Source organism: Amborella trichopoda, chromosome 7 (assembly GCF_054954075.1).
Source record: "Amborella trichopoda isolate Santa Cruz 75 chromosome 7, AtrichopodaSantaCruz75HAP2 v2.0, whole genome shotgun sequence".
NCBI lineage: Eukaryota > Viridiplantae > Streptophyta > Magnoliopsida > Amborellales > Amborellaceae > Amborella > Amborella trichopoda.
In genome coordinates, this window is record NC_142342.1 from 16,828,287 (window position 1) to 16,841,175 (window position 12,889).

At 33.4% G+C, this 12,889-nt stretch overlaps 1 protein-coding gene across 2 annotated transcripts; it reads right to left on the minus strand.

Annotated features, from left to right (window-relative positions):
• Positions 1-1,707: 1,707 nt before the first annotated feature.
• LOC18441192 (uncharacterized) lies at positions 1,708-3,520 on the minus strand. 2 transcript variants are annotated; one of them, XR_016059842.1, is made up of 3 exons: positions 3,145-3,520; positions 2,380-3,040; positions 1,708-2,293 (listed from the first exon to the last, which is right to left on the minus strand). XR_016059842.1 is itself a non-coding variant. In XM_006851312.4 (2 exons), exons 1-2 carry the CDS (start codon positions 3,258-3,260, stop codon positions 2,827-2,829), a joined length of 330 nt encoding a protein of 109 aa, XP_006851375.1. In that variant the 5' UTR covers positions 3,261-3,520; the 3' UTR covers positions 1,708-2,826. The 2 variants fall into 2 exon arrangements, 1 of the variants encoding a protein (XP_006851375.1); XM_006851312.4 differs by having other exon boundaries at positions 1,708-3,040.
• Positions 3,521-12,889: the final 9,369 nt, after the last annotated feature.

The following is a 12,889-nucleotide window of genomic DNA, read 5'->3' on the forward strand; positions in this document are numbered from 1 at the left end:
CTTCTTTTATTCAGGACAACCTTCATCTTGGAAAGGACCTTTCTTGAGGTGGTGATTGTGGTGTGAACAACCTCAATGGATTTAGCAAAGAGGAATGACCAGTGACTCAATAGATTTCGCAAAGAGGAATGACATGTGAATAAATGAATGATTCCGGGATGGGACTCCACCATGACTGAGCGGAGTAACTCGTCCTGAGTCCGAATTACTAGGCCCAAGTCGGGCTGAACCCTGCTAAGTCAAAAAGTGTTTAAAAAACAATACAAAGAAACCCCAAAAATAGGAAAAATATGTTTAAAATAAAATTAAATAAAAAACATGTAAATGAGGTTAAAAAAATAGCGAAAATATTGGATATTGAAGAAAGAGAAAAGTTTATATAGAGTCGAGGCTCTAAACAATCAAATTAGAGCCCACCTCAAAAATTTTACTAGAAAAGGTTGTTTTGATGTCTAAATATCATTAAATTGATCATCAAGATGCATAGATATGAAAAAAAAAAGAATTTCAAGTATTGGAAATACTGCATCTTGTAACGCATTTTTGGACAATCAATTTTCAAGATTTTCAAGTTTTCATAGATGTGCTCGATCTACACTATTTTTAAAGCTTTAAATTTTACAATTAAATATCAAAATATATTTTACGGCTATCAAAATGATTTCCAGTATTGAAACCACATTTCTCGATACTATTTGAAGATGGGCTTTACTTTGATTGTTTAGAGCCTCGGCTCTATAAAAATTGCACCCTTGAAAAAATCAATTTGTTACGGGTAGGTATTTTAGAAATAATCTAAAAAAAAAGGGAAAAATGTAAAAATAAGTATTCATGTCCAAAACACTTTCTAATCATAGAATGATATAAAAAATTAGATTATAATTTTTTCAATTCCTTTTTCAAGATCCCCGAGACCAACCACCCAAATCGCGAATACTGAGTCCAGATTTAGCTAGCCATTGACTCACAATTACTAGGGTGTTCTGACTATCATAGTCACAATGAATCGTTTTAGGATGGGCATTGTCTCACTACCATATGGACATTGGAATAAGAAAAAATATATAATGAGACCATTTATCTTTGGTATAAGTTGGTCACAATTAATTTTGACCATTGGATGTGAAATTAGATGACTGCATTTATACAATTGGTCAAGCTCAAACTTCAAAAAAAAAAAAGAACTTGTGACCGTTGTAAGTGATGGTTGTAATTAATTGTGACCTCTTGTATGAAAGGTAAATGGTCTCATTGTATTGTATAAAATCTCAATAAATAAAGGAAAAAGTTTATAAAAGGATGCTACCTTATAATGTAGAATTGCGGATGCCCCTAAAAAATCTATTGGAAAAGGTAGTTTTAATGTTGAAAAACCATTTGATTGATCATCTCGACATCGAAATGTATGACTATGAAAAGTAAAAAGATTTCAAGTATCAGAAAAAGTGCATTTTACAACACCATCCATTTTCAAGATTTTCATATGTTTATAGATCTACTTGATTTTAACCAGTTTTGAAATTTAAAATTTTATAATTAAATATAAAAATAGATTTTGAGATAATCCTAAGAACATTTTACATCAAAATTATATACCATGATAAAATTTGAAAGTACACCTTACCTCTACAGCTAGGGATGCATTCATATGCGAACTGCACCCATAAATAAAATGGGGATGGAGCAACTATCATTGGCATATATCTCTTTGACAATAGCATTTGTATTTCACCAGGTAAGTGAACCTAAAGTTCATTAACTTTTTACAAACATAAACACATGCAGCACTTCTTCAACAACACACCCTCTATCATTCACCAAACACATGGACATACAAAACCACATGTACAAGCCCATCAATCTGACATTAAGGAAAAGAAATTTAGGAATTAAAAGACAAAAATGGCAGTGGCTTGAGCACGATCCACAAGGACACACCCTCCTAACCTTTTCTTCAACCCTACTTTTCGCACTTCTTCTGATTTGTACTTTGCTTCTTTCTCTATCCACGCTATATGCATTTTACAGACAGCAAACCCCAACCACAATGTCTCATCATCACATAAGAAAAGGAATCGAATTTATTGGAACTTTGAAATGGAATCGCAGAGAGAGACAAGAACACAGCCAAACTCTAAAATTGGAAGGAGGAGAGAGAAAGAGAGTAAAAAGAAGTGTCAACCTCCAAAGGTAGATCATCTAGAGAGAGAACGTAGGATCATTCAAAGAAAAAAACGAACTTCTCATTCTTAAAGGCTTAAAAATGTGAAACCCTCCTCGCAATACGGCCGCCCTGCATTTTTATTGTGAAGAAAAAGGTTTTGAGGGGTGGGTCAAAGGAGCATAAAAGCATATTCAAACGACATAAATAAAGATTACTCTGAACGGGATGCCCATTGACCGCTAGGGTTTGGGAGTTGTGCTGGATGTTGGTCGGTGTCCATTTCCCTTCACCGCAATACAAAACTCCACACATGTAAAGAATCAAGAGAGAGAAAGAAAGAAAGAAGTAGAGAGAGAACACATGTAAAGAATCAAGAGAGAGCAAGAAAGAAAGAAGTAGAGAGAGAAAGCTAGAGAGAGAGGACAAACATTTGAAGAATCAAGAGAGAGAAAGAAAGAAAGAAGTAGAGAGAGAGAGGACAAGGGGATCACCCCAACTTTAAGAGAGAGAAATAGAGGACAAACATTTGAAGAATCAAGAGAGAGAAAGAAAGAAAGAAGTAGAGAGAGAGGACAAGGGGATGACCCAACTTTTAGAGAGAGAAATAGAGGACAATGAAATTTCAGATTTAGAGAGAAAGAGAGAGAATGATGTATTTATTTTCAGTCGAATTTGTAGTGCTTGTCTACAGGGGAAGAGACGTCCCAAGTGCAACTGAGACCTTTGGGGATGACTACCAAATCACCTGCTCCAAACTCGACGTACTCATCTGATGATGAAACACCTTTTGCATAAGCCCTCACCTTCCCCTTCAGCAAATAACACGTCTGTTGTGCTTCAAACTTTAGAGGAAACTTACCCGGGGAACACCCCCACCTGCCCATCAAAACCCAAATCAAAATCACAACAACCACAAAATAAAGGAAACCAAATTCTAGAGAGAGAGTGTGCAATCTATGTAGAGAAGAGAGGAAACAGACTTCGGCCATGACCGGACACCCAATTCGGATAAGCGCGAATCGGGTGGTCGCCGTTCGACTTTGATGTCATGGAGGTTTGGCTCCCTGCTGGGGTTTGGCTCCTCCTGGTCAGCCATGAGAGAGAGAGAGAGGTAGAGAGAGAATTTGCTTGTTTGGAATCTAGAGAGAGAGTGCAGGTTCCAGTAGCTTCCTGTTTGCAGCAATGAGAGAGAGAGAAAGAAGGCAGGTTCTTGGGTACAGTTGCTGACTGGTTACTGAACCAATAAATGGTTTTGTTTCCAGGAGGAATGGAAAGGGAGGAATCTTTTGAGAGGGAGAGAAGGAGAGAGGGAGAGAGCAGGGCCTTGAATTGGAATGTTTTGATGAGAGAGAAAGAGTGTATGAATGTGAAGAGAGAGAAGAAACATTTTGTCCCAATTCCGGTCAAAGCGTTGACCATTAATATCTGATGACGTGGATTTTTGGTTGGGAGTCGAGCGTTTGACCGTTTGACCAGGATCATCCTTACCACAACGCCGACATGGTCCCTCCCCGAGATACCAACTTAAATGACGAAATTACCCCTCGACCTTTACGTTTTTACCCTTCACAGCGCTTCTATGCGGAGCAAATGCGTGATGGTGGTTTCATAACTTTCGTTTATTTATTGAGCGCAAATTGATATGCTCCATCGGGAGCATACTATACATATACGCCTTCGGGCAAACCAGTAACTCCGTGGATTGTCTTTTTCTTTTTTTGAAATTTTGTATTTATTTAATTATAACTGGAAGATTATTTAAAAAAAAAAAAAAAAATTTCAGATTTTGAGTTTATAACGTCTAAATCATTCCCCCTCTAAAAATTGGACGGCTTCCGTAGGGATAATATTTCTTTTAGGTAGATAAAAAGTGAGAGTCCAATGTCTTTTTTTTTTCTTTTTTTCTTTGAGGTCAACTACCCGATTCCAGTATCACATCCCAAATTTTGAGATAAAAAATACATCCCTAAAGTAAGTTTTGCCCAAGGGAAACAATTGATATTACACTCCACTGAGATCCACTAGAGTAAGAAATCTTTTAGCTTATTTATTAAGCATTTATACAAGCCAAAAGATTTTATACTCTCTGGAGAGTACATTGTCCATTTACTCCCTCATGCAAGTATTAGGCAAACTACTTGGGTCCAACTAGACTTGTCCAGGCTACCATGAACCGACCCTTAGGGGGGCTCAGTTAAGCTCAGTTTTGGTGGTCAAGTTCCCATAAAAAAATTCACATAAGTATTAAAAATCTAAAAAATAAATAAATTTGTAATGTGTTTTATATGTTTTGTATCATTTTGACAAATAATAAAAAATATTTTGGCCATAAATACTTATTTTGACACTTTTCTATCTTTTTTAGATTTATTTCTAAAGTACTCCTGGTCACAAATTGATTTTCTTTTTCTGTTTTTTTTACTATTTTTTTAACTTCATTTAGAGGTGTTTTTTTTAAAAAAAAAAAATTTACTTTAATTATAAACATATTTTTGTGGATTTTTTTTCTTTTAAGACTTTTTTGCCTAGCTGGTCCCAGCCCCACTCGAGCCGGTTACCCGAATAGGTTTTGAGTTACCCGGTTCCATTCCCAGGTCGTGCTTTCTGACTTTGATCCCATCTAGAATTAATGATAGGACCCCATATTTTGGAGTTATAACCTCATTAACGCATAGATTAACCTCATTAAAAAATGATTTCCTAGTTGCACCTCTAAGCACATAAAAAAATGTCTTAAGATTGAATAAAAACCATCCAATTTTTAGAGGGTGATTCTTAGGTGGTTCCCAAAGCTTAAAATTGAAAAAATCCTCTCAAGTAGGTCATCTGATGGAGGGAATAGAAGTATATTGTGCTCCGGGAGGGGGGGAGTATAATAGGAAATTTTGAGTTCTAACTAAGAATAAATAATTGTTTTAAAAAAAATTGGATTTTCATTTCTTCAACCCTCCTTACGCTCCAAAAATTGTATGGTCACTTGTTCAATCTTGAGACATCACTTTTTTCAATACATAAAATGCAATTGAAGAAAACCTTTTCATTTGATGTTAGTGAGCAAATAAAGAGGTTACATCCCCAAATTTTGGAGTCCTAAGGAAATGGTCAAAATTGCATTTACCTAAGGGAGTAAATAGATAGTATAATTTCATAGGAGCACAAAATATTTTGGCTTATTTTTATCCCAAGGCCTTATATAAATTTTCTTTAGTATTATATATATGGACATGGCTTCTATGAGTCCCCGGCTCATATGTTGAAATGCGCCACACTTAATGATCCATTTTTCAAAAGGACGTGGCCCTACTTTTTAAGGAATATATAATATCAAATATGGAGATCATTGATATCTTAAAAATAAATAAATTTAAAAAATTAAAAATAGTAATTTTTGAAGGAAATATTTAGACTATTGGTTTTACTTTTTCTTTTTTGAAGGGAGCCACCATTGACATCTTTGGTATGGATGATTAATATTTAAAAAAACTATTTTTATGATATCAAATTTTGCGTTCACTCTCTTTACTCCTACAATTAATGCCAAAAAGAAAAAAATAAATAAGTTTTCACTTTAGAAAAGGTCAAAATGACGCACTCTTCAACAATGAATCCAGATCGTCCATTTGATAGACATTGAGATTTAGGTCTTTAAGAACTCAAAATCATTTTTCTTTTTTGTTTTTGTTTTTGTTTATAATTCTTCATCTAATGCCTATAAAACCATTTACAAAAGTGATAACAAAAGAATCCCTTTAAGGCTCTGATCTAATAATGTCATTAAACAAACGAACTATGTTCATTGAGTTACAAAACATAGTTTTTATATTGTGTGTTTTCAATTTTGTTTGCGTCTTAGATTAGGGATTATATATTATAATACTATTTATCTTTGGAATAAGGAAGTCACAACTAATTATGTCCATCAAATGTCAAACTGGATAACTTTAAAGTACGTAACAAAATTTGAAAATTTATGTTTGAACTTTGAGCCTTGTCAGTGGCACAACCTTAACCGTTTGATTTCATATCTAACAGCTAGAAAGGATTGCGACTTCTTTATGCAAAAATTAAATAGTCGTATTGTGTACATTTCATAATTCATCATAATGAATTGAGTAAATATTAAAAAATTGGAGCGTTTCTAACATGAATTTTTAAGGTGTATTTCATTATATTAGTATAAGACAATTGCATGAAATCACTCCTCTCAAGGGCAATTACTTTGGAGCTTTCTTTTAAGCTCCAAATAAATTTTTATTTTCTAATGTTGACCTTGGAGATTAGTCTTATAAAACTCAGATTGGTGGGATGGATCATTCACCTACAATTCAATGTCAGATTGTTGGATCGACTATTCGGATCACATCTGGATCACTTTGAATCGATGATCCAAAAAAATAAAAAAATAAGGGTTTATAGGATGAGAATTTAATGGTATATAACAAAACATGGACAAGCTTTCTATGCTTTCCCTAAAACATAAAACTTATATACTTCCCTTCATCCAACCGTCAATTTTGAATGGAGGGCTAAGATTGTCCCAATTAGAATGTCACATCTTTACACTGTTTTATTTTTAACATTTTTTATATAAATTATTTTCACACCATATTTAGAGCGTCCAATCCTCTATTAAACACGCACTTGTAAAAAATATTTTTAATAAAATAAGTTGACCAAAATACCCCTGAAAGTTTAAGAGATATTTTGGTTATTATATTTTATCAAAAGATATTTTTAATATTTTTTATAGGTGCGCCCTAATGAGAAGATAGCACATACAAAATTTTACATGCATATAATTTGTATAAAAAATAATTAAAAATAAAATACTTTGAGACGTCGGATCTAAGATCAAATGGTGATTGGCTTACTTGATCAAAATTGGACGGCTGGATGGTAGGGGAAGCATAGATCTTCTATGTTTTAGGAGAAGTATAGAAACCTTTCCTTTAGAAAAGCTTAAAAAAAAAAAAAGATCAATTATAAACGGGAATTTTAGGGTGGAACCAAGCTGAGACCCATACCATCTCAAGACCAGTTTAGTCCCGACAAATTCTCATCCAAATTGATAATCTGTCTGGTTTTAAAACATTGTTGGACATAAACAAAAAGTAGGATTTTGAGGTTAAACAAAGAGAAACTTGTTATAGTGCAACAGTAGCCTTGTACTCGCATTGACACGGTGGAAGAGATTGAGCCGTCCATTTCTACGGAACGGCTCCATCATGCAACTCAAAGGCGCCAGATCCCGACCTTTATAAATTCCTTTGCCCAATAGATTTTATGCTCGCGAGGGAGCCTACCCTGTTTATTTATTCCCATGAACAAAAACTTGGGAATGTATCATCTTTGACCCATATTTTCTCAATTAAAATAATAATAATAATAATAATAATAATAATAATAATAATAATAATAATAATAATAATAATAATAATAATAATAATGCCTCAAAATTGAATAGCAATCATCTAAGACATAAATTTCATAAGACTCAAAATTAAAAAAAAAATTATTTGAATATAATCATGTAGTGATTTTTAAGTGTTTCTAAAAAATTTGGATAAAAAACTCTTTTCAAGTTTACTTTCCATCTAAGGGAGAACAGTATGCTCCAGTGGGAGCATGGTCTACGCACTCTACCTTTAAATTAATTCGCCGAAGAACTCTAAAGGACAATATCTATGAATCCATGTAGAAACGAGTCGACTCTTAAAAATCTAATTTTGAGAGGATTTTGGGAGCCAATTCATAAGGACATGTAATCTCTAACTGGAGATCATGAATATAAAAAAATAAATAAATTTCAAGAAATAAAAATAATGATTTTAAGAAGAAAACATTTGGACCGTTAATTTCAATTGTTTTTAGATAGACTACCTATTTACATCAATCTTTAAAATGAATGCTTTATACCTTGAGACCGCATATTGTAGAAATGCGGTCCAGCCCTAAACAATTTTCCAACTTAAAATTGGTTGGGGAAGTACCGTATCATTTTCCTAACACTCAAAAGAGAAAAAAAAAAGGGACCAAATTATTTTCTTTTGGTCAATGGTCCGGTTTTGGTGTAATCTCATAAATGCCAAATTTGGTGCATCCACCTTGCAAATTCTATTGGACCCTGGATCTAAAAATTTCATAGGTTTATGATCTAGGTTATTGTGATCATGAATTTGAAAAAAAATGAAACTTAACGTAAAATTTAAAAAATAATCTATTTTGTTCATTTGAATTGTTTAAAAAATATTCTATATGCAGTGTGACGGGCCAAAATTCGTGTAGCTGACTCTAGATAATTAGAAAAATACTCTCATGACGATGATGACGATGATGAGACATGCAATATTTAAGAGCTCCATAATTAAGATTTAGAATATGCTTTGAGACCCAAAACCCTTGGAAACCGTGGTGGAGGCATACAGCTGCATACGAACTAAAACGTCTTCATTCACTAAGTTTTTTGTTTAGTTAATGGCTGGCTGATTTCACCAACATTAATAAATATTTTTCAAAAAATAGAAGTGCCAAATAGTACTTTCACTTTTCAAAGAGGTGATTCCGAATTGGCCCTGACTTTCCTAAAAGGACAGGCTCCTTAGGAATAATTATCACATTAGTTCCCTTATTAATCTCCATCACCCTCTTTGTTTGTTTGCGCCGGCGACTTATAAACTATTGTTTAGTTTGCATATTATGTAGCTAAAGTATATTGAAATTCAGACCAATGCAAAAAATTGATGAGGTTTTAAGTATGGAAAAAGTTTATATAAGGTTGCAACCTTAAAAGAAAGAATTAAAGATGCACATAAAAAATCCCTTGGAAAATGTGGTTTTAATATTGAACGCCAATTAATCATCTCAACTTCGAGATGTATGAATATGGAAGAAAAAAAAAAAGATTTTGAGCCCAAGAAATAGTGCATCTTGCAACATATTATCTAGACCGTCCATTTTCAAGATTTTCATATGTTTATAGATCTACTTGATTTTAACCATTTTTAGAGTTTAAAATTTTATAACTAGATATAAAAATAGATTTTGAGACAATCCTAATAATTTTTATACCAAAATTACATGTTATGATAAAATTTGGAGGTGCTTTAATTGGATTGTTTAAGGTTGCGACCTTATAAAAACTATGCCCTTTAAAGAAATGATTATATACAATGAGACCATTTACCTTATATACAAGGCGGTCACAATTACTTAAAACCATCTTATGTGAAGTTTGATGGCTTCGATGCATCACAAAATTCGAAGAAAAGTGGTTACTTTGATAAAGCCCTTTGATGTAGGTGCCTCTTGTAAGAATTTTGTTAGAAAACACCCAAGGGTGCTTGTTCTAGGCTTGTAATCATGAAGGCAAATTGACCCCAATTAAATCATTTGGGCAAAATGACTAAATTTTTTTTTTTGATTTCAGGTTCTAAATTGGAAACATATTTTTCATTAAAAAATCCTATTCCACACAAGGTATTTTGATAGTTTCATCTCACTTAAGTCAACCAAACTAAAATACAAAAATACCTATGCTTGCTCCCATTGTGCGGTTTGTATAGAGCCGAGGCCCTAAACAATCAAAGTAAACCGTACCTTTGTGTAGTGTTGAGAAATGTGGTTTCAATATTTGAAATCTTTGTGATAGCCTTAAAAATATATTTTCATCTTTAATTATAAATTTTAAGGCTTCAAAAATAGTGTAGATCGAGTAGATCTATAAAAACTTGAAAATCTTGAAAATTGACGGTCAAAACAACGCTTTACAAGATGCATTGCTTTCAAAGCTTAAAATCCATTTTTTTCTGATGTCCATGCATCTTGATGTCGAGATGATCAATTTAAGGATATTGAGCATCAAAACAACCTCTTCTAATGAAATTTTTGAAGTGGGCTTTAATTTGATTGTTTAGAACCTCAACTCTATATACACTTTCTCCTGCTTCTAAAGATATGGTCACTTATTTTTCAGCCTAATCATGGCCAATTTAGCATTCCCATACAAGACAATTGAGTACCATGTGAAGCAACTTTAAGAAAACCACTTTATTAATAAGTTTAACTGTTTCATTTTTACAAATGGATTAATCCTTTTTTGAAGAAGAAGAGAAATGGCTTAACGACTTTACTAATACTTTTCCTCCAATTAATTTAAGATCATTATGTTTGTGCTTGCTACTCCTTACGTGGCCCTATTTCTATTTTAACCCCGACCGGATCTTTCTCTCTCTCTCTTTGAGCATAGTAAAAGTTGTTCCTTATTTTCTTCACTCTCAGCTCCATGTTTTCATCTCCCTCTTTATACAGTATTATGTGAATGAGAGAGATGGCAAAGTAATGTTTAAAAACCCGGATCAGCAAGGTGAATCAGCCACTTGGGAAACAGTCTGGGTTGGCGAATGGCCAATCGAATCAGTGACACTGTTGATATAATCAACCAATGAGAAATAAAAAATTCGAGAGAAAATTAGAATAATAATACAACACAAAAAAAGAGGGAATGGATCGACAAGTTCCCTCCCAGAACCTATCAATTCCTAACAAGAACGGCCCAATTCTCAATAAAGTGAGAAAAGCAAATTGTTTATGAAGAAGACCGATCCAAGACCGATACAGCCTCATGCAATTCCAATCCATATTGGCATTTTTTAAAGGAGAAAGTTTATATAAGGTTGCAACTTTAAAATGTAGAATTAAAGATACACCTCAAAAATCTATCCGAAAGGTTGTTTTAATGTTGAAAAACCTTCTAATTGATCATCTCAACATCGAGATGTATAAATATGAAAAGAAAGAAAGATATTAAGTCCTAGAAATAGTGCATCTTGCAGCAAATGATCTAGACCATCAATTTTCAAAATTTTCATGTGTTTATAGATCTACTTGATTTTCAGAACTTAAAATTTTATAATTAGAGATAAAAATAGATTTTCAGACAATTCTAAAAAAAATTTACACCAAAATTATATGTTATGATAAAATTTGGAGGTACATCTTAATTGGATTATTTAAAGTTGCAGCCTTATAGACACCGCACCCTTCTTAAAAAACATTGGAGCCAATATTTTGGATGTTGGCTGCTTAGATGTGCGTGAAGGTGGAACACATGGGGCATGTACTTAATTGGCTCCACATCACCCAAAGAGATTAAAGGAGGGTTCAGAACACCCTCTAGATAGCCCGTGGGTAGTTAGGAGTGGAAATTAGAAACCAACCTTCTTAATTATGATCTAATTTACTTAATATTATGGAGCACTACAGTATAATTTTTTATTTAACCTCAAAGATTCTTCCCATTTTATCTATTCAATGTGATCATTAACATATAACTACGATGGGAGTTGTGTTGTGTCAGACAACGTAATTATTCAAAGGTTGCCTCTTCAGAAAAAAAAATAAAAAATAAAAATAAAAATAGAGATGAAATTTAGACTTAAAAATATATAGGTCAATCATAATCATGAATCGAACTGTGTGAAGGATCCTAGATGTGAATGGTGTTTTTTCTTTTGTTTTTTTGTAGTTCAATACTAGCATGGGTGTTTTATTTTTGTAGTTCAATGGTAGAAATCGAACTTGAGATGTAGCGCTACTAAATGTCATATGCTAATCACGGCACGCCTAAGCCCAATTCCTATGTGAATAGCTTTGAGGAGCATTTAAATGACTCCTTGCATGGATCCTTTCCTTCTTAGTTGAGAAACATGACAACCCCATCACAATTCAATCAATGGAAAATTTGGGATTTATGCAATGCGAAACCCGCCTGTTCCATGTGGTATATATCTCACTTCCCAATCCAAACTATTCGTTTGTTGTATCGATGGTGATATATGTTGGGTGTGTGGCTATTAAAGACCTTATGAGCATTTGTAAATGAAGTTATTGATATAGTGAAACATGAACTCAATGGGAGTGTGGTCACGTGTGAACTATACTAAGCAAACGATATTTGCCGATGGCGAACTGAGTTTTACGAGCTAGGCCAGTCTGATTAGAAAAAACCTATGTTACTTGGGTATAGAAAATAAACCGATAAGGGTTATAATTAATCATCCCTTGATGAGGCAGGAGTATATTTGGAAGAGTGAGCTGAGGGATTGTATGGCCCTTGTATGTGATGAAGGCCGTCAGAGATGGGGCCAAAGCCTCATTTGTGTATCATCACATGGCATATACATATGATAGCCATTTATGGAAAAACGAACCACCTTTCAAAGTGAAACTTGTGCATGTGCAAGAGATAACCCCAGTGCTTCATAGAGCAATGGATTGTATCAGGTCTAGGTGAAATTGATTTTATCCATAGGGAAAAACTTGAAATCTATAGACTGGGATTACGACCCCTTGCCAATTGCCTAGACTTTAGTGACCCACTAATGAGTTCCTATATGGACTATGGGTCATGGGCAACACTGAGTCGGTTTGAGAAAGCAAACGAGAATCGTGGTCCCCAATAGAAGGTGGAGTGCCCTAGTATATATTTATTTCTAGACGATATTGATCATTTTCCCATTAAAGTATTTAATTATGTTTGTTTTAATGTTATATGATTTTTTATAATTATTATTTGAATTTTTCTCAACCTCTAGATATTTTATTTATCAAATTTGGATTTGTAAAGCAGATATATGGATTTTATATTGATTTAATTATTCATATATGATTTATGAATTTCTAACAATTATAATATTATTTTTAATATTTTTATATTTCATGGGAGGC

Coding starts and splice junctions, on each gene's coding strand:
- LOC18441192 (XM_006851312.4), bottom strand. CDS start 3,260: ATGGCTGACCAGGAGGAGCCAAACCCCAGCAGGGAGCCAAACCTCCAT. Junction 3,041..3,144: donor GGTGTCCGGTCATGGCCGAA/GTCTGTTTCCTC, acceptor TTTGATGGGCAG/GTGGGGGTGTTCCCCGGGTA.